Source organism: Oreochromis niloticus, linkage group LG17 (assembly GCF_001858045.2).
Source record: "Oreochromis niloticus isolate F11D_XX linkage group LG17, O_niloticus_UMD_NMBU, whole genome shotgun sequence".
Classification (NCBI taxonomy): Eukaryota; Metazoa; Chordata; class Actinopteri; order Cichliformes; family Cichlidae; genus Oreochromis; species Oreochromis niloticus.
Genome location: NC_031981.2, coordinates 19,407,825 through 19,426,537, shown reverse-complemented (window position 1 = coordinate 19,426,537; position 18,713 = coordinate 19,407,825). Strand labels below are relative to the sequence as shown.

The following is an 18,713-nucleotide window of genomic DNA, read 5'->3' as shown; positions in this document are numbered from 1 at the left end:
GACCTATATCAGCAGCACTTGTTTTCCTAATTTGGTCAGTTGTCACCTGCAATCTAACCACAAAAGACATTTGAATTCATTTTAAAAATGTTCTCCAAGAAACTCTGGTAATTTATTCAAGTGAAAACTAAGCTTTTCCTTATTTTCTATAAGCTGTTCTAACAGTGGATGTTCATATTACACATGGCCAAAGTTTCTAACATTGAGGTGATTGTGTGTGTGAGTAATATCTTTGAGACAAATGCGTTTTTACATAGTTTTTTCCACTCCTTGTCTGTCTGATGTCATAGAGAGCATGTCATCTCATCCACAGACTCCCCACCTACCAGCTCTTTAAACTTTCTCTCTTTGTGGAGCGGCCAATGAGACGGACATTTTCTTAAATGGGGAGGAGCTTAACCTGGGCACTGACGTCAAGTATAAGGTAAAAAAGTATTATTTGTAACTGTGGATCACACAAAGCTGCTCTAGTACAGTCCAAGAATAAAATCTAGAGCTGGAAACAAGTTTCCAGAGACCACTCAATATCAAAGACAGCAGCTTATAGCAGTCAACATCAAACTGCATTCTGTGCATCAACAAATGATGTTCAGTTCCCTCTAATAATCTCTCCTTATTGAAAAGAAATTAAGGGGCCATATAAAGCTGCATTCGTGCAATTTTCTGAGAAAGAGAAGTTTCTGACTTTAGTTGTTCATTTCTCGACCTCTTAGCTGTATCTGGTGACCCTATTGAGGGACCTGACCCCTATGTTGTGAAACATTGTGTATAAACTAAATGAAACTGCCTCCATATTGAACATTAACAGAATTAATACTCATGTATTAACAGCCTCATATAGTCACATAAATGCATTTGTTATAAATTCATGAAGCGTTTTACAATGAATGCTTGCAGAGCAGTATTTGTAAAGCGGGCAGTAATTGTATATAAAACACTCAAACTGCTTGCTGTACTTTAAATCGTAACCACTGTGAGAGGGTAAAGGGTTTGTCCACATGGTTACTGTAATTTCCTGTTCACTCTGAAGGCATTTCTACTGAGAATCAATCACTTTGTCTGTGGAGGACGCCGTTGAAGAAAGAGCTGAATGCGGGAAAACAGAGGAAGGAAGTGTATTGTTAAAGGAAGGAAGCAAAGGTGAATGTGGCAAAGCAAGGCCGGTATCTTTAAAAAAAGGAAGAAAGAAAAAACAGAAGCTGCTTTCAGCATTAAAGACATTAGGCGGGGCTCCATCCTGTGGTGGTATCTTTGCACAGATCACCCTGACTCCATTTCCTTGAGCTGTGTTCAGTACGTGTGTCCATTTCCTACACATTCTTCCCCGGAGATCTTTTCCTACAGATTTTTCTTCTTCTGACAGAATTTCTGTTCCTGAAGAAAACTTTGTCAGAAAATCCCATCAGTGTGTAGATATTATAGTGTTACAATCCCAGATGATCCCAGGGTCAGAGCTGGCCCACCAAAGTGTGAAGTCTCTGTAAAAACACCAAAATACACAACAAAGAGTCAGTGATAGAGAAACTGTTAAAAATCTGTTATTTCAGTTTAAGGTGAAAATCAGTGAGTCATCTTTGTATCCAACACTTATCTCTGAAAATGAAATGCTCGTGCAGGACCTCTCAGCTTCACGTAGTCTTATTATAATCATCTAGAATTATACCAAAGTAACAAACATTGACATAGATGGTGGCCACATACTGAACAGTATTAACTTGAATAACAGCTGTTGTTGTCATGTTAATAATGCCAATCTGGAAAACACAGTTGTAGTTAAAAGTTAACATCCACTCATCATGAGCATGAATGCCATGTTAATTTGGGGCTTTTAATGAGTTCTCTTCTTTTTCCACAGTGGAATGATTGTACAGGATACATCTTTAATTACTTTAAAAGTTTTATTTTTTGGGTCAGAGGTATGTATACATCCCCGCTTTATCGATTCCATTTTGGTTATTTGAGATCATTGTCCTGTTGTGTCCAAGTTTAAACTTTCTAGCTGTTGATTTGAGGTAAAGTTGAAGAATTTGGAAGTAGTCCTCCTTCTTCATTATTCTAAGCATTTTGTGCAAAACAGTCCCAGTGCATGATGCTACTACCACCATGCCTGACAGATGGTTCACTGCTCTTGGGTTTGGAAGCCTCATCTTTACTCCTTTAAGCATACCTGTTGTCATTGTGGCCAAATATCTCAAACTTTGTCTTGTCTGACCATAGAACTTTTCTCCAGAAGACATTTTGCTTGTATATGTGGGTAGCTGCAAGGTGAAGAGTGAAGGTGTTGATTTTTTTTTAAGGACAGGCATCTTTATTGATCAGCTCTGTAACTTTGGATAGTGATGTGGTGTCACTGTCCACAGTGATGTGGAGTTCCAGCGGTTTCCAGGTCGTGGCAGGCTTGAGAATTGGTGGTTCTTGGATTGTTCCTGAACAAGAAAAGGGTGGCAGTTTGGATTTTTTGTCCAGAACTTGGTTAAGTGGTGACACATCTAAATAACTTGTACTTACATACAGTTGTTTGAACTGATGATTTTTGAATCTGCAGTTGTTTAGAAATGTCTCCAAGAGGGCTTCCCAACTTGTGTAAATCTACAGTTTCCTTCTTACATCTTCTGAGAATTCCTTGGACTCCCATTGTTCTGATCACTCCAACTAGTGCTGTCAAGCAAATCCTTTTTTATGCTGCAAAGATAAACTACCAGTAGTAGTCAATCGTGCTTACAAATGAGAAGTTAACAGGCCTTGGCCTTCTCAAGTTAAAATACATTCTAGAAACCCTTATAAAAAGATTTAAGTGAGTGTATATATAATTTAGCCTGTATATATAATTTTGACCCTGTGTGGATTAGTGAACTTCTTGTTTTTTCAAAAGTCATTAAAGATGTATGCCATACAGTCATTCCACCCTGAAACAAGAACAGTTCAAAGTAACAATTAAAAGCTTAAAATTACCATCCAGTGCCCATGTAGAGTTTATGTAAACCTCTGACCACAGCTGTACCTTTATTTTCTTCACATAGTTCAGTCAACCGGAGCAAGGCTCTGATGTGTGCAGGTTCCTTGGACTGTTGCATCAGTTCTGTCAATCTTACTTCGTTGGAATAAGCATCATTGGCTGAAACACAGAATTGAGAGTTAGACCATCGAAGCGTTGCTGTGAGGTCAGGATCTGATCACTGCTGGTTTCTTACAAATGGACTCAGGCTGCAAAGCATTTAATATTTTCTCCAGGTCCAACACATGAGCTCTTGTTTTCTGCAATAAGTTGTCTTTGATTTGATCACGTATCCTTATTGAAAACATCGACTATAGAGGTACTGGTATTAAGATCTATCACCTTTCACATTTTAACAGGGCATTCTAAGCATCGCTGCAAACTGCCATATCAGGAGGTAATAACATCTTTAACTTGCATTTTCCTGCTGTGATGATCTGCCATATAAAAGGCCAAATGTCAGCCGGTCTGATTATGCATAGGCAGTGGAAGATCGACATTCTGATTTATAACAACCTTTCTGACAGCAACCATAACGAGTCCTGTGGAAAGATGCCCACATAATCTGATCAGCCCAAAGCAATCTGAGTCTGCTGCATCCTGTGTGGGTGCTAAAAGGGTCATTCCGTAGCTTCATTTAGGATCTCCATCATCACTTTTGGCAATTCAATCAAGCTTAAATCTGAAGATGCAGATGAGATCTTTCCAACCTGCTGCTCAGTGAATTTTTCTGCAACCCCACAGCATGAGAACTCTCTGCGTTTAAGAAATGTAGAAATGATAATTTTTTTTAAGGGTTCAACAGGTCACATTTACAAAAGAAAAAATATAAATAGTTAACCATTATAATGTAGAAATTCAATAGTGGAAATAAGTTCCTCCAGAAAACAGCACTTCCAGGATTACTCCACAGGTTGATTGTCAAAGATGCCTGAGCATGATGTTGTCTCTAACTGGAAAAACAAGATTTTTACTAACTCAACTTTTTGTTATTGATATTCTAAAAACAATAATAACAGTAGTAAAAACTTGTGTTGTGTCTACATTTAACAGACAACTAACAAAGAACCAGTATTAAATTGTATCTTTAGGCTCTTTCTTACAAGCAAACACAATTTCTTCCAATTTATTTAGTTGAAGCTAGAAAAAAAATGCTAAAGATAACACAGTTTGACAGACATGAAATAGCATTTTTTCACCAACAAGAAGATTACTAAAGAGCTATTAGCTGACAATTTTGCATATCTCAGCATGGTGTGCAGTGCGCCATTAAACAATTTTGAGGAAGGTGGACAATTTGAGAACAAAAAAGAAGTACCAGGCCTAAAAAAACGATCTACAGCAGTTGAACAGGGTTTGAAAGTAACCTCTTTGAGAAATGAGAAATAATCCAGCAAGGATGTGACACAGGACCTGAGAGATGCCTCTGGCCTTTCAGTTGATCCATCTACTGTTCACTGAAGCCTCATCAGAAATTGTGTCAGTGGAAGGGTTACTGTCAAGAAGCGATTCTCGAGGAAGGGAAACAGACATTAAAGGCTGACGTATGCCAGTTTACACAATAACTGAAATTCAGTAAAAACTGGTCTAATGCAGTGATGAATCCAGATTTGAAAGTTGTGGTTCAATCATCATCAGTGTACATGTTGGAGGTCAGGAGAGAGCTAAAACATGGTGGAGGCTCTGCCATAGTTTGGGGCTCTATTTAAGCCAGTGTTGTTGGGGATCTTCGTTAAAATTGATGAAATTATGATCAGAGATACGTACCATCAGATTTTAGTCCATCTTACAACACCATATGGAAAACACCTGATTGTCAAAGGCATGAATTTTTCAGGTGTACAATGATCCCAAACACACCACCAACACAGTAAAAGCATGTCTGGATAGAAAAATACACTGTGGAAGACGGTTAGTCATGGATTGGCCTCCCCGGAGCTCTGACCTCAACATTATTGAAGCAGTAGAGGATCATCTTAATAGAAAATTGAACATAATGCAAAAACATCCAAAGAAGACATTTGAATGTCCTTTAAGAAGCCTGGAGAATTGTTCCTGAGGACTGTTTAAGGAAATTATAAGAAAGCTGCCTCAGAGAGTTCGGACTGTGCTGAAAGGTTGTCACACCAAATATCAACCTTCAAGCTCAGAATTATTTAAACTCTGTTTTCCCCTGATATACTGCATTACTATGTATGTTTGCACATTTCAGTAAATCATTGCACTTATTTCCTCTTTTCAAGAGTTCAAAAGTTTTGCACAGTACTGTTTTATAGTAAGTAAGTATAATATAATATAATATATATATTAGATCTAGAAGCGTCACAGTGATGGACTGCATAGTTTCAATATGCAAAAGTAATACAGGTCCACATAGAACAAAAACTCAACAAGAAATCATTAGAATGATTAAAAGTGGGTCTTAAACTGACACGTCATCATAAAAATGTAGTTAAGTTATTTTTCTGAAATATTTTCTGCCGGGGTAGAAAGAGCAACAGTGTGCTGATACTTCACCTAAATCAGGGGTCTGCAACCTTTTACACCCAAAGAGCCATTTGGACCCGGTTTCCACGCAAAAGAAAACACTGGGAGCCGCAAATACTTTTGACATCTAAAATGAAGATAACACTGTATATATTGTTTTTTATCTTTATGCTTTGTGTGAACAACTAAGGTGTGCTGCTTATGAAATCCATGAAGTGCTACAGAGAAAATTAAATTATATTTATGTAATCAACACATTTTGAACTCTTAAAGAAATATAACAAAAGGAAAGACACCAACCTGAACTAAAATGATCCATGTAGCAAACAAAAACTTTTGTCAGCCGCCACCCTTATATCACCTTTGGGCTGTTGGAGCCTTGACCTGACTCTTAAAAAATAATTGGAAAAAAGCACTATGCTGCTGAAAAATGAAAAATAGATATTTGCAAAATTATGTATTTTACCTGGTTAATGCGTGCGGCGGGGCGTGGTTTGCAGCGCCGCTGCAGGGGAGGCGGACGCACCTGAGCGACACCCGCAATCACGCCTCGCTGCCTTGTCTGCGCTATCTGTGCTGTTGTGTTGTTGGTGGTGTATGTCGGGCTGTGAGCTGAAAAGCTACAGCCGGCTGTATGCGTACAACCATGTGTGAAAAGTGCTCAATAAGGAGATGCTCAAAAGCATGCTCATGGAAACATCGTCGGGTCTGCCGTGATTTGTTTACAATGGGACTTCTGCTCCTGAACCTCTGCGCACAGAGTCCGCAAATCGGGGCTGTACGAAGTCAGTTTACGCAGGACTGTAAGCTGTCATCTGTGAGGCGTGAACGGTGTTTGTCTTTAACATAGTTCACGGTGGAGAACAGCTGCTGACATAATGTGGATCCGAAGATCCATAATTGGCCTACCTGGGGTTGAAAGTCTCGATAAATGCACGGCGTTTCGGCGGGTATACCGGCTTCAGCGAGTGTGACTCTTATTTTGTGGGATGAAAAAATAATAGAATATAATTTTATTTTTATATTTCAATATCACAATAATCTTCCAATTTAGAACTACAAGTTAAAAAGAACCAACATAAAGAAATTACACTTCAGCTAAATACTTCTAATTTATTTGCCCAAACCACGCGGAGCCGCACTATAAGGACTAAAGAGCCGCGGGTTGCCGACCCCTGACCTAAATCTTTGGAAAAGCCACACAGCAAAAAGAATTATGTGGAGAACAGCACCCTCTGGAGGTTGTAAGGCGGAACTACAATTTATATCTGGTATTTGGTCAAGTTTAAATATTCTGTGTATTTCATGTACGTATACATTTGTCTTTTCATAGTTTAGTGTCATTTTATATCTGTATTGTGTGTTTACTTTTGTTTTTCCATCAATTTGTGCCACTTTGTAATCTTTTAAAAATCTTTTTCCAGTTTTGCACCATTTTACATCACTAATGGAAGACTACCACACTTTGTGGTTCTTTTGATCTTTTTTGCTAATATAGTGTTACTTCACATAATTTTCTGTCTTTTTATTTGCTTATTACATTAACTCATAAACTGTTGGCTGAAAGTAGAGGAATGTATGATTCATGACTGTACCAGCTTCTAGTTTTGTCCATCATCTTTATTTATGTATAGGTTTTACTTATTACTATTGTTTAGTTTAATTGTACCACATAAATTATGAATATTCAGTAGCTGTAAGTAAATTGAGGGGGAAACACCACTATTAATGGAAACTTTAAATACTTAGCTATTATTTGATCATTTAAATAGTAAAGACTGTGTTACCTGTTTGGAAAGAAAAAAAATGTTTGAAAACTGCTAGCTGCCATTTGTGTGATTAAAAGGTAAAAGCCACATGGGTGCTCATATTCATGTAAGGGTGACTGCTCCTGTCTCGTTAGTTGGAAGACTTCTGACCAGTGAACAAAATGTGTATTAAAAGATCACTGGTACATAGAAAGTGGCATACAAAAACCCCTCCAAAACAGCAAAGTTTGCTCACACACAACAGAAGAATACCTTGTTGTTGGTGTTGCTTTAATCCCTGGAGATTTACACAACATGTGGGCTGAACTTACAGAGGAAAGTATGCGGGTAGAGTTTAAAGTCCACCAGAAAGTGCACCTGCAGACTCAAACTCTGTGCTTTCTGACTACATTTTTTCTGAAAGCAATGAAAATCTGCTGGACTAAAAGCCTTTTTGTGTTTTCGCATGTGCCCTTACTTCCAAGTTTTCCGTGTCTGCAGAAATATTATGATGAAGTGGATCTCTTCCACTCATTTCCACATTAATCCACCTCCTTTTTATTTCTGACTCCACCAGAGTAGCTAAAAAACATATTTATTATTGGTTATTAAGACTCAAAGTTTATCTAAACTACAGGAGAAGTGCAATGTTCTTCAAGACATTTCTGCTCTGCATTTTTTGCCTTTGCTCCTGTGAATGTTACTCCTAAGATATTAAATTAGGGATATCTGCTGCCTTTGACTTCACAGAGACTTTCTAGAACAGTCTGAAGCCTGATCTTTGGCTCACATACTCATTAATATTTTGAACCTTTGGCCATGTTTAATATAAAAACCCACTGTTCTAAGGCATTTAAGAAAATAAGGAAGAGCATAAAGGAGGATGACAGGCCTCACTCTCCTGGCAGCCCTTCAGCGTGCTGAAATAAGAGTATATGATGAACTAACTCTGCTGTAATGCCACTGTTAAACATCCACCTCCCCCTCTTTCAGTTAAATCCATTAATGAAGAGACAGACTGGCAGTGATGCTCTGAAATACAGTGAGTATTTGTTTGTAGATTATCTATTACAATGTCAGAACTAAGTTTTCTTTCCTCCTGCGTGTTTATTTACAATTTAATGTACCAAATTCATCGTCTACGCCCCCTTGTGACACAGCATGGCGTAAAACCCGCCTCCTCCTCCTGGCTGCAGTCAACGGATCCAGTCGGTGTCCTTTACTAAAGTTCACGAACAACGGGGAGAAGCGGTGGAAATAATCGTCAAGAATAAGAGAGAGAAACTTGTCTCCACAAAGCGAACAGGTGGGAGTTTGTCACACACTATTGGATTTAATTCAGGAGAAAATCGTCTCTGCGTGGTGTTCGTTTCGAAGGTAACAGAGGACAGCGTTCATTTTTACATGCGGTACTTGAACGCAGCACACAAACTGAGATTGTTTTTTAATATAATTAGGGGAGTTTACTTGGGTGGTGGCCAAGCCGCTGACTTTTAGGGTGGAGGTAACACGCTGGGTCTTGGCTACATTCGGCTAAGCTAGCACGTACCTGCAGCCGGACTTTCACAGATGAAACTCTACCTCGAGCTTCAGTTAGGGTGAAAAGTTTCTCGTGTTTCTACTTGTCAGCCACAGAAATGAGCGTGCTGAGGTGTTTTAGCTTTAGCAGAGGGGCTCTGTGGTGTGTAACTAGGCCTCACCTTCAGGAGTGTACTCCTACCAGCCGCAGGTGGGTTTCTGCCTGACTGCTTTGTGCTTCCAGTGCAAGAAGGAAAAAGCTCAGGCTTCCATCTGTTATTGAGACAACATAACTGTGTATTTCCAGTACGCAGTGAAGCGGGATGAGTTAAACACCTGGAGTCATCCAGCCAAAGCAATGGGCAGTGCTCAAGAGAGATGAAGAATGCATGAAGTTAATGAACTTTGGCCATCAGTCCAGAACATGAACATGAACATGAACTTTACCCTGTCTGTGTTACTCAATTGTCACAGTTTCTCTCCACAGACTGCTCTCAGCCATGACCCAGGTCGTTCCTCCGATCCTCTCCGTCACCCCGTGTCGGGCTCTGGTTGATGAGAAGTTTAAAGTGTTGGTGGAGAATCTTCCTCCGGGATGTCCGGTAACCGTCCGCTCCCTCCATCACTCCGAGGACAAGGACGACTGGGAGGCTTACGGGCACTACGTCAGCGACCACAGTGGCGTCGTGTCAGGTGGGCTTCTTTGTTTTCCTTTTTTTTTTACTTACAAATACAAAAAAAACCCAAAAAACAAGTACCTGAAAAGAATAATAAAGTAAACCAATGAACAGATGCATAAGAAGCTGACGTTAAAAATTATATTTGTACATTCACACATAATTGGTATAATCAAAGTCACATTTAGTTTGCCCATTTATTAAGCAGGAAACACTGAATCCATTCCAGCTCCTTTGGTGTAAATCAAAGTGATGACAGGTAATCTGGAGATGGATACCTGCAGCTCATTTAGGTTGCACAGGCAGTCCAGCTGAAGGCTTCCTGTGTCCCAGAGTCTGACATAATGCAACAGATGTACTCCAGTGGGATTTTTATTGTTTTGTTTTTTTTCCTCTACATAATCTTTAAATTCAACCAAATACTTTTTGGTATTACTTTTTTTTTTTTACATTTTTATCTAAAATCAGTGAGTGTTATTGGAAAAAGTGTTTTACTTTTGATGTTTTTGTTGCACATGTTTTGTTGAACTCTTAATGACATCAAATTTTTATCTCACTTTTAATAAAGCAAATAAAACAAAATAAATTGCCCCCCCCCCTTGCAGTATCAGAAGATTTAAGTTATGGAGGCACATACACAGGAAAAGAGCCCATGGGTTTGCTGTGGAGCATGCGGCCTGTCCCGGGCAGCCGTCCAGGCCTCAGGTAACACATTCAATCTTCTAGTAAATCTCGCTTGGCTCTATAAATTAGTTTTAATTACTGGATCAAAATTTAGGCTTTTCCCCAGTGACATCATTGGTCTGCATTAAATCCCAAACAGCAAAGGTAGTCTGGACATACTTCTGTCCAGATGTGTTACATATCTAGATAGAAATCTGTCAATTTGACGACTAATCTGCCAATTCTTCTCTGATTAATCGATTAGTCAACGATTATTTCAATGACTCTTATCATCTTTTCCTGTGGGCAAACCTCCTGTTCTAGGCTCCAGTACCTCACCTGCTCAAGACTGCCCATCTGTGAATATCACCCTGAACATCATCCACAGCAAATTAAAATAATCACTCAGGAAACATATGAATTTGAAAATAATCACATGTATTTTTAACATTACTCAACAGGACTCTCAGATTAAAAACGAAATAAATACAAATGTTAGGTAATACAAATTAAAGTGCTAGAAGTATTTAAAAAAAAAAATGCTAAATGGAAATTATAAATGGGTTCTGCCCATAACTTCAGTTAAAGCTTCAAATTAAATCAAAAATATTTCATTTTCCGGTCCAAAATAAAAAGTTTCCAGATTTGTTTCCAGATAATTTGGTTCATGAATTCACGATTGCAGTGACATGCTCTGGAGTGACGCTTGCTTTTGAGGTGATGTTCCCAGCTGCTAATAACCATGCTGAAAATACTCTCGGTAATGACTTCAGCTATTTGAGACATGCAAGAGCCTATGAGCTATAAGACAGTGTAGCTACTCCTGTTTAATGGTTTACTATCACATTTCACTCATTAACTAACAAAACTGAACTGTTTTGCTGCTCGCACTACGTTCTTTGTTAGTATTGAGTGCAGTCTTGGCAGATGATATAGGTGATACTGCCCCCATAGTTTAAAAGTTCTGTGCTCATCTGCTGCACCTTCCCTGTCTCTGTGGTTGCCGTGCTCTGTCAGAAAATGACTAATTACTGGTACAATACCGCTTGACACTGTGAGGTAACCCTGTCGATTGATTCAGCATTGTGCCCTCACTCAATCCACTCGACGGTAAGTCAGCTACTTTGTTTGTTTTGTTATCTGGTCTTTAAGGGATGACGTATGAACCCTGCTTCTGGGTGAAAAGTACTCTGCGTTTATCCCAGGCTCCTTAGCCAAATTTACTTCTGGTTATCTTATTACACATTAAGCTGCAGTCAGGCACCCTAGCCATTTACAGTGTTACATAAACAGAATTGGTCCTGATTTGTGATTATTAAAAAATAAGTGTAATAAAATATTAATAATGATAACACAAAAAAAGACTTGACAAGACAAGACAGGACTTAAGATGTGAAGAGAAGGATTTTAAACAACTCTAAATGTCAAAAGAAGCCTATTAGGAGAAGCTAATACAGGTGAAACATGATCTTTTAGTGATTCTTATAAATTAGGAGTCTTCCTCACACGCACACTACTGCATGTTCCACAGCAGGTGGCTCTCTCCATAGCAATGACAATCTATGCCATGTCTTGTGATACTTGTTTCCCTTAGGCAATATTATTTTCTAAATAATCTAAGGAGCTTGGAATGAAAAGAGCACAGTCCAGAGATGGCAAACTATTATCCTTTGTATCTTCCCTAGGGCTTAATACCCGGGACTCACCACCTTTTGATCTTAGAACTGAAGAAGGATGAGAGATGAAACATCTTCAACAAACCTAAAGAAGTCCAGCTGCTTTCCTTCCCAAGCTCCTTAGATTACCATGATCTCGATGACAGAGAACCTACACAGACCTATAAAGTAAACAGTATTGATCCTACTACAGGACCCTGTTGAACTCCATAACTAACTTTTGCTTGTGTAGGCTACTCTTTGTTTAAACTGTAAGATAACTCATGTCATTGTTGGCCAGGTTAAGGAAGATGAATGTGTGCACACCTATGCTGGTCACCATCTCAGTCCACAGTGGACACGAGGGCTTCAGGGACCAGGCCCCTCTAGCCTCAGTCCTCACAGAGAGATGGTACATGGCCCCTGGCATCCGGAGGATCAATATTAATGAGCAAGGAGTGCAAGGGACTCTGTTTATACCTCCAGGTACACCTGCAGCACCTGAAATGACACATTTATTCTCTTAAATACGTATTTTGTTGGGTTTTTTTTTTTCAGAGTGGCTGAGGTTTTTCTTTAATAATGGTGAAATGTAAAATACATTCTGCTTTTCCTTAAAATATATTCTCATATTAAACATCCCTAAAGGAAAAAAAAAATCTGTGTACAAGTAACATGTCAAAAAAGCAAAAGCTCAGGCTTCAGGCGGATCCGAATACTGTGGGATTGAAACATGTGGGCAGGGCTTGTGTGCCTGGTGTGACCATATTAGTGAATTCCTCTCTTTCTGACAATATACAGATCCAAGAGTAGAAAAAAAAATCCACCTGATGTCCGAGTTTTAAGCTCGCAAGGATGACTTGCACCAAAGTCATTTTGTCTCGTTTGTCTGACTTCAGGTCCTGGACCGTTTCCTGGGCTGCTGGATATGTGGGGAGGTGGTGGAGGGCTGCTGGAATCTCGTGCTGCCTTGCTCGCATCTCACGGTTATGTTTCTTTGGCGCTGGATTACCTCGGATTTGACCAGGAGTCTGAAAATTTGGAGTTCAAATACTTTGAGGTTTGTGTGACAGATCACCATCGAAAATGATGCATTAAGGCGTGCCAATCACTTCCATGGCCACAGGTGTATAAAATCAACCAGCTAGGCATGCAGACTGCTTAGTTAATTAAAAAATGGGTTGCTCTCAGGATCTCAGTGAATTTCAGCATGGTATCGTAATAGGATATCACAAGTCCAGTTGTGAAATTTCCTTGCTACTAAAATATTTCACACTCAACAACTGCAACTTAGCCATAAAGTGGCAGGCCTCATGAAATCACACAGTGAGGTCAGCAGATGCTGCGGCACATAGTGCACCAAGGTTGCCAACTTTCTGCAGAGAGGGGATGGCCCCTTCTTGATCCTACGTGCCTGTGCACCAGTGCACAAAGTAAGGGCCATAGAGACATAGAAGAACTTGACTGGCCTGCACAGAGTTCTGGCCTCAACTATTTCTTGGACTTGGACCCATTCTTTCCAGTATTGGTCAATTCAGTGAGTGCTGTCAAACAAATCCTTTTTAGGCTGCAAAGATATACTACCAGTTGTAGTTAATCATGATAACTTACAAGAAGTTAAAAGGTCTTGACTTTGTCAAGTTAAAGGACACTCGAGAACTTATTAAAGACTGAAGTGAGTGTATGTAAATATATGACCCTGTGTAGATTAGAGAAAACCCAAAATAAATTCAAACGTGTGCACCCATTTATTGTTGTTTAAAGTCACGTATGTTGTACAATGATTCAACTCTGGTAAAAGAACAGTTCAAAGAAATCATTAAAAGCCCAAAATTACTCTGACATTCATGTCCATGATGAGTGTTTGTAAACTCCTCATTACATCTGTACTTATTATTTAATATTCTAATTTTCTGATCTCTTCAGACGGCGTTTAATATTATTAAGGACCATCCTCAAGTGATGCCAGACAGAGTTGGAATTTTTGGTCTTTCCCTCGGTTCACTTGTTGCTGTCACTTTGGCAGCCTACAGCACCATTGTCAAGGTCAGAGTGCGAGGGAAATGACTTACATTTCTTCTTCTTTTATGTTTAAAGTAGACCTGACCTCTTTCTTACTCCAACTGAGGTATAAATCAAATTGCGTAATTTGTCATTTCATTCCAGCCTTGTTGTATTGTTTGTATCAGCTGCAACCACTATTATCCAGCACGGGGGAGCACAGTCACATCCAAGTTTGAAGGAGTAACCAGGTGGGTCCTGTCTTTGTCGGTCCAATAAGCTATTATTACTGTTTCGTAATTACTAAACGTGTTATGACAGGCAGCTGTCCAAGGCGCGCGTGAATGAGGACAACCAAGTGATCTGGAAAGATGTTGCTCTGGAATTCATCACTGACCCCTCAAACATTGCCGAAGTGAGTGCTGGAATATACTGCAAACACCTGCATGTTAAATACCAATACGAGTCAGTGCTGGACCTGTTTTATTATTTGTAACATTGTTTTAAAGGTGTTTTTTGTTGACAGGTAGGCAGAATTAACTGCCCGACATTGCTGGTTAACGGCTGTGATGATCAGAACTGGCCCACAGTGGAGACGGCGGAGGATGTGAGGTCACACACACAAACACAAATGCTGTTTATGAGGGTGATGGATGTCAAGAATACTGGGAAGTTGGCAGTTCTTGTTTGAGTATTGTGAACATTGTGTGAGGGCCAACTATAAATGTGAACATTAACATACAGTTAATTTAAGGTTGACCTCTGACCTTCAGGTGGCCAGGTTGATGCGTGAAGCTGGAAAGGAACACCTGTTGAGCAGATTAGCATATCCGGACACCGGACACCTGATTGAGCCACCGTTCTCACCTCATTTTAGAGCTACGACCTTTGTCATGCGCAGCAGTAAAGAAAAAGGTCAGATTCCCACACCTGTACAAAGGCTTTGCCCTCACTTCCTGTTTCTTATCTGATACAGATTCTGGTCATAATAACAAAACTTCATCAAGCATCAAGTCAAACTTTTGGGATGTTGATCTGATCAGTTAAGTGGTAATTAAAGACCAAATGAAAAACAGGTGGACTAGACAAGCAACAATGAGACAAACAGGAATGGTTTTACAGGTGGAGACCACTGACATTTTATGCTCCTACATAGTGGCACCAGTTACAGGGATGTTTAATCCCTCTAACCTTTTGTCTTTTTAACTTTTTTTCAGTAAAACAGCTGCAGCTTTATAGCCTTTGTACTTTGTCATCAGTTAACTTTGGAGTTGGTACAAAAACCTCCAAGATTAAATAAGTGTATTCGGCATTAAGAGGGAACATATAGGGTATCACTGGGTGGTGCTGAGGTCTGAATCTGAGGGCAGCTCCTGTAGTCACAAAGAGAAAAGCATCATCTCAAACTATCAAAGTTTATCCCTCAAATCTAAAATAAAGCTGTTTCTTGCCAGTCCTCACACACTGATCTGAAGTTCTGCTCTTACGTTTTTTTCACTTTTAGTTTCTGACAGCTGACATGTGAACTGTTCAACATGGGCAATAATTTATGTTATCTAGTATATTATTAACCTTTGAGTCGATGGTGCTTTTTAAACAGAGATCTGCAAAGATACCTGGGACTCTCCACCCTCTGATCTTAGAACTGAAGAAGCTTCTCGGGTGAGAGGTGAAGCATCTTCAAGAAACTTGAAGAAATCCGCTTTTCTTTGCAAACTTCTTAGAGTACAATGACCTGGATGAATGAGAACCTTCACAGATAAATCTACCTCGTTTCCTCAGCACAAATCTTGTGGAGCTTGTGTTTATCCTCAGAGCGACTGATGTCATTTAAAATTGATAAACGAGTTTTAAAACGAGGGAGTAATGGACACCAAGCAGCAGATCAATCAGCATAGAAACAGGCTGTAAGCTGAAAGAGCCAGGCTGTGATAATCTGTTTCTAATGCTCTATTTTTCAGTATAAGACGTGTGGCCTGGCTTGTTCAGAGCACTTTTTACTGGGCATTGTCTTAAAATGGAGATAAAGAAAAATGTATTTATATTTGCTGAGGTGGCTGTAGTGGAATCACCAATTTGCTAAAAACAAGTCTTTCTCTCCTAATGACATTCGGGGCATCCTGAACTCATTTATTACATCAACGTATAACGAAACATTACAAATAAATTTACTCAAGCCTATACCCCATAACACCCAGAATTGATCTCCTCTGTGTTTGTTACAATCCTCACCGACTGCCTTTGACTGTCACACCACTCCTCACATCTTGAGAGGAGGATATTTGGTCATTTGAGCAGATTGGTTGCAGGACTTTATTACTGAGGTACACGGGTACCAGCCCATGTGCGTCATTAACTTTGTATCGAATGCAAAAAAGCCCAGGCGCTCATTAAAACAAAACGTTTGCCAATAAAGTACTCTGGAGTTATCTGTCCATTGATCCCTCCTTTTAAATATGTTAAATCGTATCAGTCAGGGTAAACAAGCCCCAGCAGATTTGTGCTGAGGAAATGAGGCATACTTGCTTATTTTGTGCAGAATATTGTGAAACTGATTATCACCAGTTAACGTGGGTCGGTTTCATGATTTTTATGTTTCAAAAACACAAATCTTTTTTTTTTCCCTTTTTTAAAAAAACCCAGTAATTTTATTGTTGTATGAATATAATTTTGATAGATATATGCATTTGCACAAGATGGAGACCTTTTTATTCCAGCATCTTTAATAAATCAAACTATATGACACACTGTCAGACAGATGATCATTCAGTGAAAATACAGTAGCTTGCAAAAGTATTCGGCCCCCTTGAACTTTTCCACATTTTGTCACATTACAGCCACAAACATGAATCAGTTTTATTGGAATTCCACGTGAAAGACCAATACAAAGTGGTGTACACGTGAGAAGTGGAACGAAAATCATACATGATTCCAAACATTTTTTACAAATAAATAACTGAAAAGTGGGGTGTGCGTAATTATTCAGCCCCCTTTGGTCTGAGTGCAGTCAGTTGCCCATAGACATTGCCTGATGAGTGCTAATGACTAAATAGAGTGCACCTGTGTGTAATCTAATGTCAGTACAAATACAGCTGCTCTGTGACGGCCTCAGAGGTTGTCTAAGAGAATATTGGGAGCAACAATACCATGAAGTCCAAAGAACACACCAGACAGGTTTGAGAAATTTAAAGCAGGCTTAGGCTACAAAAAGATTTCCCAAGTCTTGAACATTCCACAGAGCACTGTTCAAGCGATCATTCAGAAATGGAAGGAGTATGGCACAACTGTAAACCCACCAAGACAAGGCCGTCCACCTAAACTCACAGGCCGAACAAGGAGAGCACTGATCAGAAATGCAGCCAAGAGGCCCATGGTGACTCTGGACGAGCTGCAGAGATCTACAGCTCAGGTGGGGGGATCTGTCCATAGGACAACTATTAGTCGTGCACTGCACAAAGTTGGCCTTTATGGAAGAGTGGCAAGAAGAAAGCCATTGTTAACAGAAAACCATAAGAAGTCCCGTTTGCAGTTTGCCACAAGCCATGTGGGGGACACAGCAAACATGTGGAAGAAGGTGCTCTGGTCAGATGAGACCAAAATGAAAATTCCTGAACATGGAGAGTAGAATACATAAACAAATCTAATCGGTTAAGGTAAAAACCTGAGAGCTGACTGCTCATCTTAGCTAGCTAGCTAATGACATTAATTACTGATTCGCTTACAAACACACATTTAACTTAAGAAAAAAGTGCAACGGTTCTGCGGGTCCTTCCATTGATTAGTCGAGTTTGCTGCAGAAAACGTCAGTTTGCAACAGTCAGTTGTGGTTTTTGGAAACACTGGACTGTTCTTTATTTGTACCATTATTTATTTGTAGTTTGATCCCAATTCCATCTGCTAACCTCAGGATGCAGGAGACCAATACTGCAGCCAGAAACCAGAGGGTGAAAAGAGATGCTTTGGCTTCGTTTTTCAGGCGCTGTTTCCTATAGTCATTGATTTATACATGGACAGAGCATGGATAGACTGGCACAAAATATTGATATTTATTAGTTAAATATAACTGTGTGTGTTTTGCAGTGATATTACTGTGGGGAGGACAAACCAAACCTCACTCGGATGCTCAGGAGGACTCCTGGAGGAAGATTTTGAGCTTTCTGCAGTTTCACCTGTACTGCGGCCCAAATCTCAAAGCAAAGATATGAAAAAGTTGCATGATGCTGCTCAAAAAAATATATACATCATGTGCCTTTTTCAACCATCCATGATTTCAAATTTTTATGGAGGGACAGCAACCAAACTGTTTTTCTTGATTTGTAACTAAACAGTATTTTGGCCCATTTGAGTCCCCTTTGTTAAAAGCTGACTTTCCTCTGATTGGCTAACTTCTGGAAGCCAGCTGAGGTGTAGCACCCATAAATTTGTTAAACAATGTATGTTACAGATTTCTACAGATATCTATAATTTTCCCTGTTAACTAAAAATAGCTCACTTGGTTCCCAATAGAAAACCTGTTTGGTTAGATTTAGAAAAAATTATGTTTTGGGGTTAAATTGTTATGGCTGAATTTTGGTTTCCTTGTTGCCGCGGCAATACTATTCAAATCATGCTCTAATGTGTTATAATAGCAGCACTGATGCCCAGAAGTTAGAATATATTTTTAATTTGGATCTTTTTGAATTCCATGAATTAGACATTTTACAATTCAAGTGGCAAATAATGAGACTTCTGTTTTGTTCTGTAAGATCAACACCCTACAGTATTGGAGAGAAAACCCCAACTATCAAACTATCCTGTGTGAGCAAGCACTGGCTGACAGTGGGGGGGGAAAACTCCCTGTTGACAGTAATCCATGAGATAGTGGATGTGCTTATTGACATGTACTGTCTCCCTCAGTAGAAGGTGTTAAATGTTTGTCATTAGTTGTTATTATGCATTAAACAGTGTTTGTTAATCTGGAAGCTTCATT

The 18,713-nt window shown here is 39.4% G+C and overlaps 1 protein-coding gene and 1 long non-coding RNA gene across 6 annotated transcripts; one reads left to right on the top strand and one right to left on the bottom strand.

Annotated features, from left to right (window-relative positions):
- Positions 1–75: 75 nt before the first annotated feature.
- On the bottom strand, positions 76–9,079 carry LOC102075970 (uncharacterized). Its single transcript, XR_003214554.1, has 3 exons — positions 8,931–9,079; positions 3,002–3,115; positions 76–1,651 (listed from the first exon to the last, which is right to left on the bottom strand). It is a non-coding gene; the product is annotated as an uncharacterized LOC102075970 (long non-coding RNA).
- Positions 8,391–18,705, top strand: LOC100695571 (acyl-coenzyme A thioesterase 1). 5 transcript variants are annotated; one of them, XM_005475837.3, is made up of 12 exons: positions 8,906–8,959; positions 9,056–9,142; positions 9,236–9,441; positions 10,031–10,130; positions 12,045–12,229; positions 12,643–12,803; positions 13,670–13,789; positions 13,910–13,995; positions 14,066–14,159; positions 14,271–14,351; positions 14,518–14,659; positions 17,825–18,705. In XM_005475837.3, exons 2-12 carry the CDS (start codon positions 9,138–9,140, stop codon positions 17,947–17,949), a joined length of 1,305 nt encoding a protein of 434 aa, XP_005475894.1. In that variant the 5' UTR covers positions 8,906–8,959; positions 9,056–9,137; the 3' UTR covers positions 17,950–18,705. The 5 variants fall into 5 exon arrangements, with proteins under 5 accessions (XP_005475896.1, XP_025755465.1, XP_005475895.1 ...); XM_005475839.4 differs by lacking the exons at positions 8,906–8,959; positions 9,056–9,142 and adding an exon at positions 8,391–8,536; XM_025899680.1 differs by lacking the exons at positions 8,906–8,959; positions 9,056–9,142 and adding an exon at positions 8,401–8,607 and having other exon boundaries at positions 9,223–9,441.
- The last annotated feature ends 8 nt before the right edge of the window (positions 18,706–18,713 follow it).

Bases quoted from the DNA above. Each gene is read 5' to 3' on its own strand.
- LOC100695571 (XM_003448118.5), top strand. From the start codon at position 8,868: ATGAGCGTGCTGAGGTGTTTTAGCTTTAGCAGAGGGGCTCTGTGGTGT. The intron at 14,160-14,270 runs GTGAGTGCTGGA...TTTTGTTGACAG, and splicing joins ACCCCTCAAACATTGCCGAA to GTAGGCAGAATTAACTGCCC. The intron at 14,660-17,824 runs GTCAGATTCCCA...TGTGTTTTGCAG, and splicing joins GCGCAGCAGTAAAGAAAAAG to TGATATTACTGTGGGGAGGA.